General features: G+C 45.7%; 2 protein-coding genes across 4 annotated transcripts; both read right to left on the bottom strand.

Moving 5' to 3' along the window:
* Positions 1-4472: 4472 nt before the first annotated feature.
* ttc19 (tetratricopeptide repeat domain 19) lies at positions 4473-8308 on the bottom strand. 3 transcript variants are annotated; one of them, XM_070918988.1, is made up of 11 exons: positions 8214-8308; positions 7396-7547; positions 6936-7030; positions 6745-6855; positions 6600-6638; positions 6382-6438; positions 6253-6314; positions 6048-6142; positions 5493-5656; positions 5068-5230; positions 4473-4927 (listed from the first exon to the last, which is right to left on the bottom strand). In XM_070918988.1, the coding sequence occupies exons 1-11, from the start codon at positions 8306-8308 to the stop codon at positions 4761-4763; spliced, it is 1200 nt and encodes a 399-aa protein (XP_070775089.1). In that variant the 3' UTR covers positions 4473-4760. The 3 variants fall into 3 exon arrangements, with proteins under 3 accessions (XP_070775089.1, XP_070775090.1, XP_070775091.1); XM_070918989.1 differs by having other exon boundaries at positions 6936-7027; XM_070918990.1 differs by lacking the exons at positions 4473-4927; positions 5068-5230 and adding an exon at positions 5318-5404 and having other exon boundaries at positions 5435-5656.
* Positions 8309-11832: 3524 nt separating this feature from the next.
* LOC139296291 (oocyte zinc finger protein XlCOF6-like) lies at positions 11833-15352 on the bottom strand. The gene is made up of 3 exons (XM_070918655.1): positions 15329-15352; positions 13508-13646; positions 11833-13187 (listed from the first exon to the last, which is right to left on the bottom strand). Exons 1-3 carry the CDS (start codon positions 15350-15352, stop codon positions 11833-11835), a joined length of 1518 nt encoding a protein of 505 aa, XP_070774756.1.
* Between the last annotated feature and the right edge of the window lie 560 nt (positions 15353-15912).

Here is a 15912-nt window from a genome sequence, read left to right as displayed (position 1 = left end):
TGTTTACCTACATGTGTGTCTCAATGTGTGTGTGTGTGTGTGTATGGGAACGTATAGATATGTGTGTGTATATACATAGAATATATATGTGTGTGTGCAGCATGACGTTCTCATGACATCATCTCTACCTCCTTTCCTTCTCTACCTCCTTCTTCCCTACCGCCTTCTTTCCTTCCCTACCGCCTTCTTTCCTTCCCTACCGCCTTCTTCCCTACCGCTTTCTTTCCTTCCCTACCTCCTTCTTCCCTACCGCCTTCTTTCCTTCCCTACCGCCTTCTTTCCTTCCCTACCGCCTTCTTCCCTACCGCTTTCTTTCCTTCCCTACCGCCTTCTTCCCTACCGCTTTCTTTCCTTCCCTACCGCCTTCTTTCCTTCCCTACCGCCTTCTTCCCTACCGCTTTCTTTCCTTCCCTACCGCCTTCTTTCCTTCTCCACTGCCTTCTTCCCTTCTCTACCTCCTTCTTTCCTTCTCTACTTCCTCCTTTCCTTCTCTACCTCCTCCTTTCCTTATCTACTGCCTTCTTTCCTTGTCTACCTCCTTCTTTCCTTCTCTACCTCCTCCTATCTTTATCTACCTCCTTCTTTCCTTCTCTACCTCCTTCTATCCTTCTCTACCTCATTCTTTTCTTCTCTACCGCCTTCTTCCCTTCTCTACCGCCTTCTTTCCTTCTCTACCTCCTTCTTTCCTTCTCTCCCGCATTCTTTCCTTATCTACCTCCTTCTTCCCTACCACCTTCTTTCCTTCTCTACCTCCTTCTTTCCTTCTCTCCCGCATTCTTTCCTTATCTACCTCCTTCTTCCCTACCACCTTATTTCCTCCTCTACCTCCTTCTTTCCTTCTCTACCTCCTCCTTTCCTTGTCTACCTCCTCCATTCCTTATCTACCTCCTTCTTCCCTACCGCCTTCTTTCCTTCTCCACCTCCTTCTTCACTTCTCCACCTCCTTCTTCACTTCTCTACCTCTTCCTTTCCTTACTGTGTGTGTGTGTGTGTGTGTGTGTGTGTGTGTGTGTGTGTGTGTTTCCCAGGCTGCTGTCTGTGTTGTTAATCTGCTGTTTGTGCAGCAGCAGGTAGATTCCTGTTTGTGGTGTCTGCTTTGTTTACTGTCATCACTCTGCTTTTATTCTGACATGTTCAGTAAACACAACAGGAAGTTCACCTGCGTCACCTTCTGTGGGAACCTGCAGGTCAGGATGATACCTCGTATCTTCACACACACACTCACTCGCAGAAGAAAAACACACAAAACTACGTGTCCATACAGAATCAGAAACAGAATCAGAATCACAAATACTTTATTGATCCCTGGGGGGGAAATTGTACAGTACCGGTATTATATATTGTATTGCACTGTTGTGTATGACATATATGTATTGCACTGGCATATTTAAAGAATAAATAATGAGGTAGTATATGAACAGGTGAAGTAGGTCCAGGTTTCCAGTCTCTTCTTCTGACACTCAGAGGGAGGAATTGAACAGTCTGATGGACACAGGCAGGAATGATTTCCTGTGTCGCTCTGTTGTACATTTGAGAGGAATGAGTCTCCCACTGAAGCTGCTCTTGTGTCCGACCAGTACGTCATGGAGAGGATGTGAAACATTGTTCAAGATGACCCGCAGCTTAGACAGCGTCCTCCTCTCTGACACCACCGTCAGAGAGCCCAGCTCCACCCCCACAACGTCACTGGCCTTGCGGATCAGTTTGTTGAGTCTGTTGGAGTCCGCCACCCTCAGCCTGCTGCCCCAGCATGCAACAGCGTAGAGGATAGCACTGGCCACCACAGACTCAGAACATCCTCAGCATAGTCCGGCAGATGTTGAAGGACCTCAGCCGCCTCAGAAAATAGAGACGGCTCTGGCCCTTCCTGTAGAGGGCGTTAGTGTTCTTTACCCAGTCCAGTTTATTGTCTATGTGGACTCCCAGGTACTTTAATCCTCTACAATGTCCACACAACCCCCTGGATGGAAACAGGGGTCAACGGCACCTTGGTCCTCCTCAGATCCACAGTCAGTTCCTTTGTCTTTGTCACGTTGAGCTGTAGATGGTTCTGCTCGCACCATGTGACAAAGTTGTCCACAGCAGCCCTGTACTCCTCCTCATCACCCTCACTGATACATCCAACTATTGCTGAGTCATCAGAAACCTTCTGAAGATGGCAGGTCTCAGTGCAGTAGCTGAAGTCCGTGGTGTAGACGGTGAAGAGGAAGGAAGAGAGGACAGTCCCCTGCGGGGCCCCGGTGTTGCTGACCACTCTGTCTGACACACAGTGTTGTAAGCACACATGGTCTGCCAGTCAGGTAGTTGACAGTCCAGGACACGAGGGGGGGGGGCATCCACCTGCATCTCCGTCAGCTTCTCACCCAGTAGAGCCGGACGGATGGTGTTGAACGCACTGGAGAAGTCAAAAAACATGACTCTCACAGTGCTCGTCGGCTTATCAAGGTGGGCGTAGACGCGGTTGAGCAGGTAGATGATGGCATCCTCAACTCCAAGTCGGGGCTGATAGGCGAACTGAAGGGGGTCCAAGTGTGGCTTGACCAAGGGCCGGAGCTGCTCCAGGACGAGTCTCTCCAGGGTCTTCATGATGTGGGAGGTCAGTGCCACGGGTCTGTAGTCCTTGGAGCCAGTGGGACGCGGCGTCTTCGGCACAGGAACGAGGCAGGACGTCTTCCACAGCACGGGGACCCTCTGAAGACTCAGGCTCATGTTGAAGACGTGGTGAAGTACTCCACATAGCTGGGGGGCACAGGCTTTAAGCACCCTGGGGCTGACACCATCAGGGCCTGCAGCCTTGCTGGAGTGGAGTCTCCTCAGCTGTCTTCTAACATGGTCGGCAGTGAAGCACATTGTAGAGGTGACTGGCGGGGGAGGGGTGGTGTCGTCAGGTTGAAGAGTGTCGTCAGCCTGGGGACTGGGGAACGAGGTGTGAGGAAACCTCTCACAGGGGAGTGGGGGGCTGTGAGGGGCAGGAGGGGGAGGGGGCAGTGGAATAGGTGAAGGTTGGAGGTAGACAGTAGAAGAGTCATGGGGGGTTGAGCAGGGCCCACAGAGTCAAATCTGTTGAAAAACAGATTCAGTTCGTTGGCCCGGTCCACACTGCCTTCAGCTCCTCTGTTGTTGGTCGGCCTGAAACCAGTGATGGTCCTCATTCCACTCCAGACCTCTCTGATGTTGTTCTTCCTCCTGTACTTCTCCTTGGCCTCCCTGATCTTTACCTTCAGTTCCCCCTGGATCATTCTCACCTCTCACCCCTCCTCCTCCTCCCTCTTCTTTTTATTTAGGATGGCCTTGATGTCCTTTACAGTAGTACAGTAGCAATACACTCAGTATTACTGTGTAATAAGTTAGTAATAAGTTGTAATTAAGATAAGCATAAAGTATCCGGTCTGCTTTTGTCCACTGCAAGTATATTCATACTGTACTGTTGTGTTATATCATGTATTGAGTGTATTATTATATATTGGTAATAAACAGAAAAGTGCTTTTGTAAGTGTGAAACAGTGAGGGGTGTTCAGGTTCAGGTTCAGGTTCAAGTATAGGTTCGGGGTTAAGTAATGTCCATTAGAGCTGCAACGTTTAGTCAATTAATCGATAAATCGATCGACAGAAAGTGAATTGGCAACTTTTTTGATAATCGATTAATTGTTTTAGTCCCTTTTCTACGCTGGAGGCAGCTCCTTCAATATGAGGACTTGCTGCTTGTTTTAGTCACATCTGATAATAAACTGAATATTCATCAATCTGAATACATCATTTTGGACTGTGGGACATTATAACAGACTATTCACTATTTTCTGATAGACAAGTCAATTATACCTCGAAAATAATTGGAAGATTAATCAGTAATGAAAATAATCATTAGTATAAGTTACAGTCCTCAGAAGTACAGTATATATACAGGTGCTGGTCCCTGAAGGTCAGTCACTGACATTCTTCAAGTCGAGCAGTTGTTGTGTTTCTGGAGACATTTCGGTCCCCAGAAGCAGCTGCAGAGAGTAAACGTCCACTCAGTGAAGATGACTGCGATGGGTACAGGCAGCTTAATACCACAGGCATTTCTATCCGTCGTTCTATTGCCCGTTAGAGAGCTAACTTGGCTTGTTTACTATATTAATGAATGCCGCTGTCATCCCTCAAAAATCTGGCAGTTCAATAAAGCATTAAATAGATTTAAAAAAGAACAAATGGTCGAATATTTGTATTGAACAGCCAACTCCGATTTGACTGAGTCTTATATATAGTATATATAATTAGTTTTCAGTTTAAAACAAATATATTACATAATTTTCTAGTTTCACTGTCTAAATGTCAGCCTCAACACCTGGAGGATACGGTCTGTCTGCCTGATGTAGTTATTCGCCTCCTGGTGGCCAAACACAATCAGTGCAGCTTTAAATGTTCGGTGCAGTTGCTGGAGTACACATGCAGAATACATGAGTACTTCCTGTCTAAACTAAAGGACCAACAGCTCCAGACACACTGATTTATTTCAGATTAATTCAGTTTCTGACTGCAGGAAAAAGAAACGCAAACACAACAGAAATGTCACAATCCTGAACCCTGAAACACAAACAGTTCTTTATGAGCCTTGTTCAGATCTAAAGGCTTCGTCCTCTGGGGAGCATAAATGTGATCAGAAGGTTTGGACTGGATTTCATGGTGGTGGGGGAGAAGGGGGCCAGGGGTCACCAGGATCCTGTCCAATAGTTATGTAGATACAGTGTTCTCTCCAGAAACACACTGTGAACACCAGTCAATCACTCCTGAGCAACCTTCTCCTCCTCCTTCTTCCTCCTCTCCTGGTTCCTCCTCTTCTTCACCTCCTTCAGTCCCTCCTGGATCTTGTCCACGACCTCCTGGTCTCCAGCCTGCCGAGCCAGACTCATAGCCTCCTGGTAGAACCGCACCGAGTCCTCCAGCCGACCTGGCGGACCACAGAGGGAACATCAGACCAGATCAGAAACACCTCTACACACCAGAAGAAAGGTCATGGGGTCATTCAAATCAAAACAAACTCAACCAGGTGATGTGTGTCAGACTCCATGACCTTTGACCTCTCCTGACCTTTGTGCAGCAGGATGCCGGCCATGTTTCCCAGCAGTACGTGCTGGTCCGGGTGTCCGGCGGAGCGGCTCAGGTCCACGGCCTGCTGGACCAGTGCCAGGGCGTCGTCATGGCGACCCTGCAGATCCAAGATGGTGGCCAGGTCGCTCATCAGCACCAGAGTCTGACAGGAAACATGATGATGACATCATTATTCATCATCATCATCATCATCGATTCTGACAGAAGATGTCCGATTCTGATCTGGCCTGTTGTCTTTACCTGTCGTCCGCCCAGTGGGTGTGTCTCTACCTGTCATCCTACCTTTGGGTGTCTCTGCCTGTGGGATTGTGTCTACCTGTTGTCCTACCTGTGGGTGTGTCTCTACCTGTCATCCTCCCTGTGGGTGTCTCTAACTGTGGAAGTGTGTCTACCTGTCGTCCTACCTGTGGATGTGTGTCTCCCTGCTCCTGGCGGCAGATGTTCAGGGCATTCTGGTAGTCCTGTCCGGCCTGGTTCAAATGCAGCGTTGATGCTCGGTATCGAGCCCGCGAGTCCAAACACAGACCGAGCAGGAGGCGGGTCTCCTTCCTCAGAGCCTCCTGCTCCTCTGAAGACCAAGATGAACAACAAAGTCGCTGAGCAGTTTTGTCTCTCTGTCAGTCTCAGACACTCTAAACCTGAACGGCACACTGTTGAATGAGAACTGTTCTGCACTGGATGCCTCGCGTCACCTGTCTCCACCAGTCCAGATCCTGAACTGGACTCTGGACTGGTTTGATTGTTGGTGGTGGCGGGGCTACACTTTGGTTTGAGTCTTGAAGAAAAAAAAGGTTTAACATTCCTTCATAAAGGACATGCTACAGAAGTCTAAACTGACTGTGACAAGATTTAGATTTTTGTGAATAAAACAACGCAATAAAAAAATAACTTGATTAAAAAAATGTATTATCTTGAAAAAACTGCTAAAAATGTAAATATTGAGCCTGAAAGTGTTTCACCTTTCTGCTCCTCTGCAGGGACCTCCTTCTGTTTCTCCAGTTTGGCCTCCAGAGACTCCGTACAGAACCTGAAACCATGCTCTGCAAGCTCCGCCCTCAACACACACACACACACACACACACACACACACACACACACATACACACAGTCACTCCTCTTACAGGTCTGAGGTCAGACAGTTGAACAGGTACATCTAGTTCTTACTTGTTCTGTTCAGCATAGATGGTGGCCAGTTTCAGAGACATCTCAATGACAGCGTTGTCGTCCTGGAAACAGACAGGAAGTCAGTGAAGACAGAAACAGCTGACTGATGACACAAACACACACACTGACCTGTGGAGTTCCTCCTGACAGCATGAAGCTCATTGCTGCTTTGAAGAGTTTTTCTGCCTGAAAGGACGAAGATGAGAAACAACGGTGATGATGATGAAGGCTGCAGTTAATTTGAATTACAAGCTTCACACTGGCTCACTGCTGTTGCCATGGTGACAAAGAACAAGTTAATTATATGGTGAAAATAACAAGCTGAGCTGTGATTGGACAATACTCACATTGTCCAGCTGACCCTGAACATAGGCCAGATTTGCCATCTGAGGAAGCACACAGGAAGAGGTCAAAGGTCACCCAGCTGCCTCCATCAACAGAGAAAACTACACCTGTGAACAGCTGCAGAGGTCACACTGAGCAGGTCTTTACCAGACTGTAGGTGTAGATGATGGCCTGGTTGTTGTGGGTCTGATGAGCCAGAACCACGGCCTGATGGAGGAAACCAGAGGCGGCCTGCAGCTGCCCCCGATACACACTGAGCTAAGAGAGGACAGGGACACATTACTACTGCAATACTACAGTACTACAACTGGTGCAACTACAGTTACTAGTCCAGGTACCTTGGCCTTCTTCAGCAACAGGATCATCTCGTCCTCTTTCCTCTGAGCTTCATCTTGTTGGTCTTCATCAGTACTGCTAAACAGGGAGAAAGCTGCTAACACACACACGCACACACACACACACACACACACACACACACACACAAACTGAAAAATACGGACGCATAAAATCTGCAGGTTTCTGACTTGAGTTTGGGATGAAAGGCAAGCACTGCCAAGGTTTGGTGTAAGCGACAGGCAAGTGCAAAATCAGTACATTTCTGACTGGGGTTTGGTGTGAAGGACAATGAAGCATTGAATCGGAAGATTTCTGACAGGAGTTTGTAGAAGAACTCTGCAGGTTTCTGACTTGAGTGTGGTAAAAAAGGTAAATACTACAGGTGTAAAATAATCAAAATTCTGACTGGAGTTTGGTGTTAAGGATAAAGAAGTGCTATGTGGTTTGTGTGACTGAACGTACCGACCGCCGCCCACAGCACTCCTCCTCTTCCTCCTCCACTCTGTGGGTTCTGGAACTTTCTACCAATTAACTCATGTCTGCTCAGTTTTACCCAGCAGGCCGAGCGCTTCCCCTCCACAGACTGTGATGTCACAGGGCCGCCACTCTGCTGTCTGATAGTTTGTTTTTAATAATTATACAAAAAACAAAATACATCAGAAAGTATTTTCAACAGGAGACAGTTTCATCTGAACAGCAGATGGATGATAATATTGATTTATTGCCCAGCACCGGAATCAGTTATTGGTTCTGCTGTAAGAACATAGTCAATATTCACATCAGATGTTTCTTTATTTTCAAACAGTTCTGGTTATTCTGAAGGAGAAAGATCCTAAAAACATTTCAAACTTCACTCACTGAAAAGTTCTGACTGTTGAATCTGGAATAGAAAATGTTCTGTACGTCTGGAGCTCTGAGCTCAGAACAGCCAGAGGACTCACGGAGGACCAGAAGTCAAGCTGTTCATCATCAGCTGCTGACAAGCTGTTCTCCTGTAGATCTGCTCTCTCTGTCTCTGTGCCTGTCTGTCTGCACCTGAACCTGTCTGTCTGTACCTGTCTCTGTCTCTGTACCTGTATGTGAACCTGTCTGTCTGTACCTGTACCCGTCTCTGCACCTGAACCTGTCTGCCTGTACCTGTCTCTGTCTCTGTACCTGTATGTGAACCTGTCTGTCTGTACCTGTACCCGTCTCTGCACCTGAACCTGTCTGCCTGTACCTGTATCTGTCTCTGTCTCTGTGGGACTCTTGCGGTTCAGGTGAGTCTGATACAAACTGACCTTCCAGCTGAGATCCCTCTCACGTTTCCTCCTGAACACCTGAACCTCCTCAGAATCTGACTGAGGACACCGCGGCGCGCACAAGAGGTCGCCATCTTTACTGTTTACATAACTAGCGGAAGTCACAATGTGACTCCACGCCTTCAAAATAAAAGCAGCGGAAGTAAAACACGTGAATTTTCATTTACTTTTTGTAACAATTTAGTGAAATATTACGGTTTAGTAACAAACACATTGCTGCTTACTTTGATTATAATCTGACTTCTTCCGAATGAGAAGCAAACTGAAACTGAACTCTTTTTAAACGGGTTGAAGTCTCAGTAATAAGACGAAGGGTAAAAGAAAGCGCCATTAACAGATGGGTCCAGGACTTCAAACAGATCCTGATCAGACTGGTCCTGTTGCTGTTAGACACTGAAGGAAGCACGGACACATTTGTTCTGTACAGTATTTGGTGTTTATTGTTGAACAGCAGCTGCTTTAAAGCAACTTCAAAGAACTTTCATTTCGGCGCCCCCTGTGGACAGTGATGGTAGTGTTTCACAGTCGTTAAGAGCTTGATGCGGCTAGCACGTGAGCTTGTTTTGGAAGGGAGTGAAAGAAAGACCCAAAACAAACCCTGCGTTAGACTCTGCATGTCTGCAATATGCACCTAAAGTAAGTCTTGGTAATCAAAACCTGCTCCACATACTGGAAGGTCAAAGCCTGGTCGTCAACAGGTTGACCCCCTGCGGTGGTCGAGCCTCTCAAACTTCAGTCGATCACCTGCTGCATGTTGGTCAAGTTCAAATCACAGCTAATGTTAGCTACATTAGCCACCAAGGTAAATTCATATGTTGACGTGAAACCACGTCTCGCAGTGAATTTCATAAATAAAATCGACATATTACATATATGTCTAGCAGGAAGAGGGCTAATTCAGGATCGGTTTTGAACGCTTTAAAATCCCGATCTCTGCATCTGTTGACTCGTGTTTTCACCCCCGTCCTCCATCACTTTTTAACTTTCTTTTGTTCTTTGTTCAATTCTTTTCTGTTTCTCTTTGCTGTTCCTGCCCCACAATCAGCCATAACCACAAAATATAACGTGAAAATAAAATTCTAAAGAAAAATCTCCTCCTGCTTCCTTTTAACGTGCTAACGTGCGACTCACTGCCAAACTCTACTGGGAAAATGTAAACATGGGCTCCTCCAAACTGCGTGCCATAAAGCATTTCATCTGATTTCATTAAGAATTATTATACAGAAACAGCCAATCTTCTTGCTGATGGTCTCGTTTGTTCATGTGGGTCATATAGAGGCACCAGTATTAACTTGAGACTGTTTCATAACCTCTTAAAACTCCATGTAGTTGCTTTGACATGAATCTGTGCGGAGTGCCAACGTCACATAATTTAGGAAACAAAACGGTTCATATTCTGACCATAAAGATCTCAATATGAGACCAGAACAGACCAGAGGAGGACCCAGTCAGTGTTTCACAAGTCTAACCCTAACCCCAAGCCCTGGTTGGTACAAGTCCCACGTCAGGTCCAACAAGTCCCAAGCCAAGTTCAACAAGTCCTAAGTCAAGACCAACAATCCCAAGTCAAGTACAAGTCATTATTTGTTTGCTGGTCTGAGGTCTGTTGTCAGGAAAATATAGAGTTTTTTTTATTATTTTTTATAAAATACACGCACACATTTGTCTTTCTGTAGTTGTGAGGACCCTCACTGACATAATGCATTCCCTTGCCCCTAACCATAACCCTGATTCTAACCCAAACCTTTAAAAGGAGGTATTCTGCTCATTTCCAGCTCTACATCTGTATTCTGGGACTCCACTAGAGCAGCTTTGCATGACTCACAGATCTAATAAGTCCTTCTTCATCTTAAGGTGGCCCTTCATGCGGCCCCTCAGTTCACCCTCTGACACGGTTCCCTGCAGCCCACGAGGACCAGGGAGACGCCTCTGAGGCCTGAACACAGCGCACCGCTTCATACTGAGCCGCTGTGGTCGACTGCAGGACAGCAACAGTAACTTAGCTTGGAAAATAGAGACATGGGGACTGAATGTGATGAACTTCCTGTTTATCAGACCACAAATGAGACAAGAAGTAGGTTGGAAAAACAATAGATGCTGCTTTGGACCACCGGGAGGAGGAGGTCTTCAGTCCCGGGCTCCGAGAGTCAGATGGTTAGACTCAGCTAACTGAGAGCATAGATATAGATATATATATCTATGGCTAAGAGGACTGCTAGCTGCACAGCTAACTAGCGAACGACAGCTATAGTTAACAGTAGTTAGCGATGACTTTAGCAACAAGTAAAGCCGTCTGTCCATCAAGAAACTGACTAACTTTCCTTCACAACAGTCATCCTGAGCAGAGCGGCAGAATAACTAACAGACCTCAGGCCTCCCTCTTCTTCTGGAGCAGATGACCAAATAAAGAAATCTGTGCCTATCTGATGTCAGACAGACACGAAAGTAGAAAAACCAGTTGGAAACGTGTTCAGAGCAGTCTGAAGCTTTCTGCTCACAGAGATTACTTTTACATACGTTTACCTCATTATTTGAAACTTTGGCAACGTTTAAAAATGAACATCCAACACTGTAGAAAAACTGACAGAAAATAAGGAAAAGCATAATAGGTCCTCTTTAAAACCTCCTTTGAATTACTGAGGACCGGCCAAATGTCCTCACAATCCAGAAATGTCCTCACTACAATGGTTTAAAAGTGAAATTGGTCCTTACAAAGATAGAAATACAAACACACACACACAGAAAACCTCAGATCAAACTGATTTCTGTCTTTTTTATCTAACTCTAAAAGAATAGAGAACAAAATGTTGGACTGCTCCTTAAAATGCGACATCCAGATTGTGTTTCTGACAACAACCAGCTGTAAACAGCAAAGTAGATTAATCCTTTCTTAGTGTTAAATCTCAGTGTTTGTTCTTTTTATCAGGTCTTTTACATAAAATCAGCTTTTTACAGCAGACGGAAGCAGAAGGAGTGATGGGGAAGCAGCTGGGAGGAGAAGAGAGAGAAAGAACGGTTCATGTTGAAACTTATTGTGATTGTATGAGCGCTCATCAGCTGGGTTCAGAAAAAATACACAAACTCACAAAACAAATTGTTTCTCAAATGCAACTTTGGATTTAAAGAGACACCAACACTTTGGAACTGACGCAGTGGTTCCAGACAACACTGAGACAACCGGGTGGACTTCAACTGTTGTCTTTACTTGTCTCCATTAAAGCAGCTGAATCAGCTGTTAGCAGCTCGTGTCTGCAGTGTCCTCAGACAACTATCACTGGATCACTGTGACACTGAAGGAAACTTAAAAACAGGAGGATTCTCAGATCAGACTGAGTTATAACTCAGATCAGACTGAGTTATAACTCTGAGAAGAAGAACTCGAAGTGTTTTAAAGGACCTTCATCTCCATCAGCTGTGAGTCGCTGCAGCAGCTCCACCTGCTGCCAAACTACGATAACTAACTTCCTGTTGTTTTTACAACACCTGCATGCATCTGTCCTTTTCACACACTGTATCTTTACCTCAACTCTCTCCCACCACATCTTTAACTCTCCCTCTCCCCGCTGGGAAGGCGCCTCACAATCTGAAAACCTCTGGTTTATGTGTTTTCAATTGTTTTTGCCGGCTGGTGGTCGGTGAACCTCTTCAGGTGGTAGCGCAGCACTCCTTTGGTTTTAAACGTCTTGCCGCAAGTGCAGGCATGCGGCCGCTCGCCAGTGTGGTCGAGCTGGTGGACCCGCAGCAGTGAACTGGTGAAGAAGAACTCTCCACAAGTGATGCAGTAGTGGCTCTTCTCTCCGGTGTGTTTGGATCTCTGGTGGCTCAGAAGAGAGCCAGATGTGATGAAGCTCTGGCCACAGTCCTGGCAGCTGAACGGACGCTCACCGGTGTGAATCCTCTCGTGGGCCCTCCAGGAGTTGTGGTAGGAGAAGGACTTCTCGCAGTACGAGCACTGGTACAGCTTCTCCTTGGTGTGGCTCAGCCGGTGCATCTTCAGGTAGTGAGCGATGGTGAAGCTCTTCCCGCAGTCGTCGCAGGTGAATGGTTTCTCGCCAACGTGGAACAGTGTGATGTGGGATCTCAGGTGGGACGACTGGGTAAACCTCTTACCGCAGGTGGTGCAGAGGAAAGGTCGCTCTCCGGTGTGGGTCACCATGTGAGACTTGAGATGGGGAGACTGGGTGAACCTCTTCCCGCACTCGGTGCATTTGTAGGGCTTCAGTCCGGTGTGTGTGCGGTTGTGCAGCTTCAGACCCTGCAGGCTGGAAAAACATTTTCCGCACTCTGTGCAATGGTAATCCTTCAGGTCCTCGTGGGTCCTCTGGTGGCAACGCAGGCCGCTTAGCAGCTTGAAGCCTTTGCCGCAGGTGAGGCATTTATGTGGCTTCCTGTTGGAGTGAGTCACCTGGTGGAGCTTTAGACTCTGAGGGTTGCTAAAGGTCTTCTTGCACTTAAGACAAGGCAGCAGCTTCTGGTTCTTGTGCGACTTGCGGTGGAAGTTGAAGCCCTGGTAGGAGACGAACATCTTGTCACAGACTTTGCAGTGGTAGCACTTCTCCCCCTTGTGCACCTCCAGATGCTCGGTGAGCTCGTCCTGCTTGCTGAAGCCGTCTCCGCAGAACCAGCACTTGAAGGGTTTGGTTCCTGAGTGCGTGCGGTGGTGGGTCTTCCAGTCCCTCTTCAGGGCGAAGGTCTTGTCGCAGTACGAGCACTGGTAGGGCTCCTTGCGGTCATGGATCTGCTGGTGGACGACGAGGCTCATCAGAGTTGGGTAGGTTTTCCCGCACTGCCAGCACTGGTTGGGTTTCTGTCCTCGGTGGGTTCTATGGTGAGCCTCCAGGTGAGACTTCTTGTAGAAACCTTTCTTACACTCAGAGCAGTAGACCATCTTTCTGCCAGTATTCGTCGGGTAGCACCGCCTCGGTCTTTGGGTCCAGAGCTGAGGGTGATTATCTGTAGGGATGGAGAGGTTAGAGGTCAAGTTAAAGGTAAAACTGTCTTTTTAAGTGTTTGGATGTTGTATTATGATAATTACATTAGAAGATTGTTTGATAATTTTCAGTAATGGAGCGACACAATACCCAAGTTCTGTAACTGACATGAAAACAATATTTGTTTTTCAAGAAAATTTTCCATTTTTACACAATAAATCAAAATCCTAAAATTCATCAGTGTTTCACTGTCATCTGCATGAGGAAGCAGAATCAATTTATTCTCCTGATTGTACATTTTTTAATGAAAAGATTGTAAAGAGTTCAGTTCAGATTTCTAACCAAGAGACAGGAAGTCCCGCCCCTCCAGCCACACCCTGCAGTCGGTCAGTATGACGGACAGCTTCTTGAGGGCAGGATATGACTGGATCTCCACGTCGCCATCTGGCTCCATTTTGATCCGGAAGTCTTCAGCTGCATCCTGAAAAAACAACGTCTGACTTGAATAAATCCAGCCAACAGTCAGAGAGTCAAGCGTTTACACCAGATGTCAAACTGTGTGGAAGATGGTTGTTATACTTTAAAGCTCCTTCATTTCATGTGAGAGTTGAACAGTTAAACTATTCATCATTATCATTAAGAATCTCTAAAATGATATCTGTTGGTTATTCTATAAAACCCCACTATTTATAATTTAGTGCTGAAATAATTCATTAGTCGATCCACAAAAAATCAACAACTTCAGCGAGAAAGTTGACTGTAGACCATGACATGTGGTTGAAACCTCCAGGGAACAAAGATCACATTTGTTTTGGTCAAACTGATGAACAACTGTTTTCCAAATAGTTTAATAATAATCTAATAATCTAAAGCACAATGTTTGCCCTCCTGTCCGTGTCTCCAGTGCGTCAGTGTTCTGGTTTATATTATTTAATATCATTAATGAACTATGTATCGTGTAATGTGACGTATTAAAGACTTTAAAGTGAATCTCTTCGAACATGATGTTTCAACACCTTAAACTACACAACATTTGACAACGAGACATCAGTTTGGACATTTTTAACTGTTTTTAAATTAGTCCGAGGTAATAAAAGGTTCAGTGTCACTTAATAACTAATAATTTACCAAGTAATTACGATCATCATTTAAAATCTCACAAACGACACTTAGCATGAACATTAGCAGTGGTGGAATATAACCAAGTACATTTACTCAAGTACTGTACTTAAGTACACATTTGAGGTACTTGTACTTTACTTAAGTATTTTAATCTCATGCCACTTTCTACTCCATTTATCTGACAGCTTCAGTGACTTTACAGATTAAAACATGAAGAATTTATAAAATATGAAGTGTGTTATTAAACAGTTTATTAAGTCCAGCTGAATTGGTCAGTCCATTAATGGATCAGTGGACTGACGTTGTAAAACCTTTTTCTGGTTCCAGCTGTTCAGATGCAGATGTGCTGCTTTTCCTCTGCCTGCTGTTAATAATTGTAATGTCTTGTTAATAATGTGGAGCTTTGTGAAGGCGTCACTTTGGGCTCTGGGTCATTGTGACCAAACAATCGATCCATTAATGGAGAAAATAATCAGCTGACTCATTTAAAGAATGAATATAAGTGCCATAAACATTGGACCGCAGGCCTCCACACCAGCTAACATCAAACCAACGCACAGCAAGGACAGACGCTCAACCAAACTCCATTCAGAATCCGATCGCTTTATTTGCTCTGATCAGTGACAGAGACACGCAGACACGAAACATCACTACATTTTGATTAAATCAAAAGAACACACATATTTAATTCGGCTGACCCCACATTCGTTGTGTAACCTGCAGCACTGCTTCACCTGTTTGTCCTCGCTCCGGGAGGAAGGAACCGAACCATGTGTGGATCTCAGGCGTTTTACTGGAGCACAGCCAGTTCTGTTGGGGCCGAATTAACCACATAACAGTAATAATCTAGTCTCTCGTCTTTGTGTCAGACACTGTGTACAGTTTGACAAGTGGTAGCTGCTTTTTCATTGCTGTTTTTGAATGGAGTTTGGCGGCAGGTTGCCTCCCCTCAGATCTAAAGGCTAGTTCAGTTAGCCAACTTAGCTCCGGTGTGAATCTCTCCGGTTGGAGGAAGAACAGCGGGTCGGTCGGTATGTTTACCGGTGAAGCCGTGTCGGTCTCCATTCCGCCGGTTCAGCTGATGAATGAATATCTGACGGTTCCGTTTATAAAGTGGACTGTTGTGTCCAGAAGCGCTAACTACTACTCCTGCTGCAGCAGCACGGGTCAGCAGCTGGTGACTTCCGGGGAAAAGTTCAACCTCCCAAAAAAAAAAAAGGGACAGTCCGGAATACGCATGAAAGGTGTGAAGGAGCAGGGGATCAGACTGTCTGATCAAAGCTTTATTGAAACTCTTCAGACATCTTTACCTACAGGAGACTAAACCAAACACAAGCCGTTCAAATAAACCTTTGTTTCAACAGTAAAGCAACATCTACCATTCCAAAAAAGAAATAAGTTGCCACTAAAACGTGGTTTATTTTTTTTATATCACTCAAATTAATCCTGAAACTTCAATTCCTCCTATAACACTTCTCAGTTTATGAAAGAGGACCAATCTTACCAAAAAGCAGTAAGCATCCCTTTCATTGGAAACCCAAAGTGTGCTTTACGGTCATTCATTGGGACATTAAATGCATTTAAATGAGATGCGTTGAGGTGACAGGTGTCCTTTTCTCTGCCAA

The sequence above is a fragment of the Enoplosus armatus genome, chromosome 14, assembly GCF_043641665.1.
Source record: "Enoplosus armatus isolate fEnoArm2 chromosome 14, fEnoArm2.hap1, whole genome shotgun sequence".
In the NCBI taxonomy this organism is placed as follows: Eukaryota; Metazoa; Chordata; class Actinopteri; order Centrarchiformes; family Enoplosidae; genus Enoplosus; species Enoplosus armatus.
Note: the sequence above shows the minus strand (reverse complement) of the source record. Positions and strands in the feature narration are given on the sequence as shown.

Coding starts and splice junctions, on each gene's coding strand:
- LOC139296291 (XM_070918655.1), bottom strand. CDS start 15,352: ATGGAGACCGACACGGCTTCACCG. Junction 13,647..15,328: donor AGACCGACACGGCTTCACCG/GTAAACATACCG, acceptor TTGTTTTTTCAG/GATGCAGCTGAAGACTTCCG. Junction 13,188..13,507: donor GCGGGACTTCCTGTCTCTTG/GTTAGAAATCTG, acceptor CCATCCCTACAG/ATAATCACCCTCAGCTCTGG.
- ttc19 (XM_070918988.1), bottom strand. CDS start 8,308: ATGGCGACCTCTTGTGCGCGCCGCGGTGTCCTCAGTCAGATTCTGAGG. Junction 6,439..6,599: donor TTCAGGGTCAGCTGGACAAT/GTGAGTATTGTC, acceptor TCGTCCTTTCAG/GCAGAAAAACTCTTCAAAGC. Junction 6,315..6,381: donor TGTCAGGAGGAACTCCACAG/GTCAGTGTGTGT, acceptor GTCTGTTTCCAG/GACGACAACGCTGTCATTGA.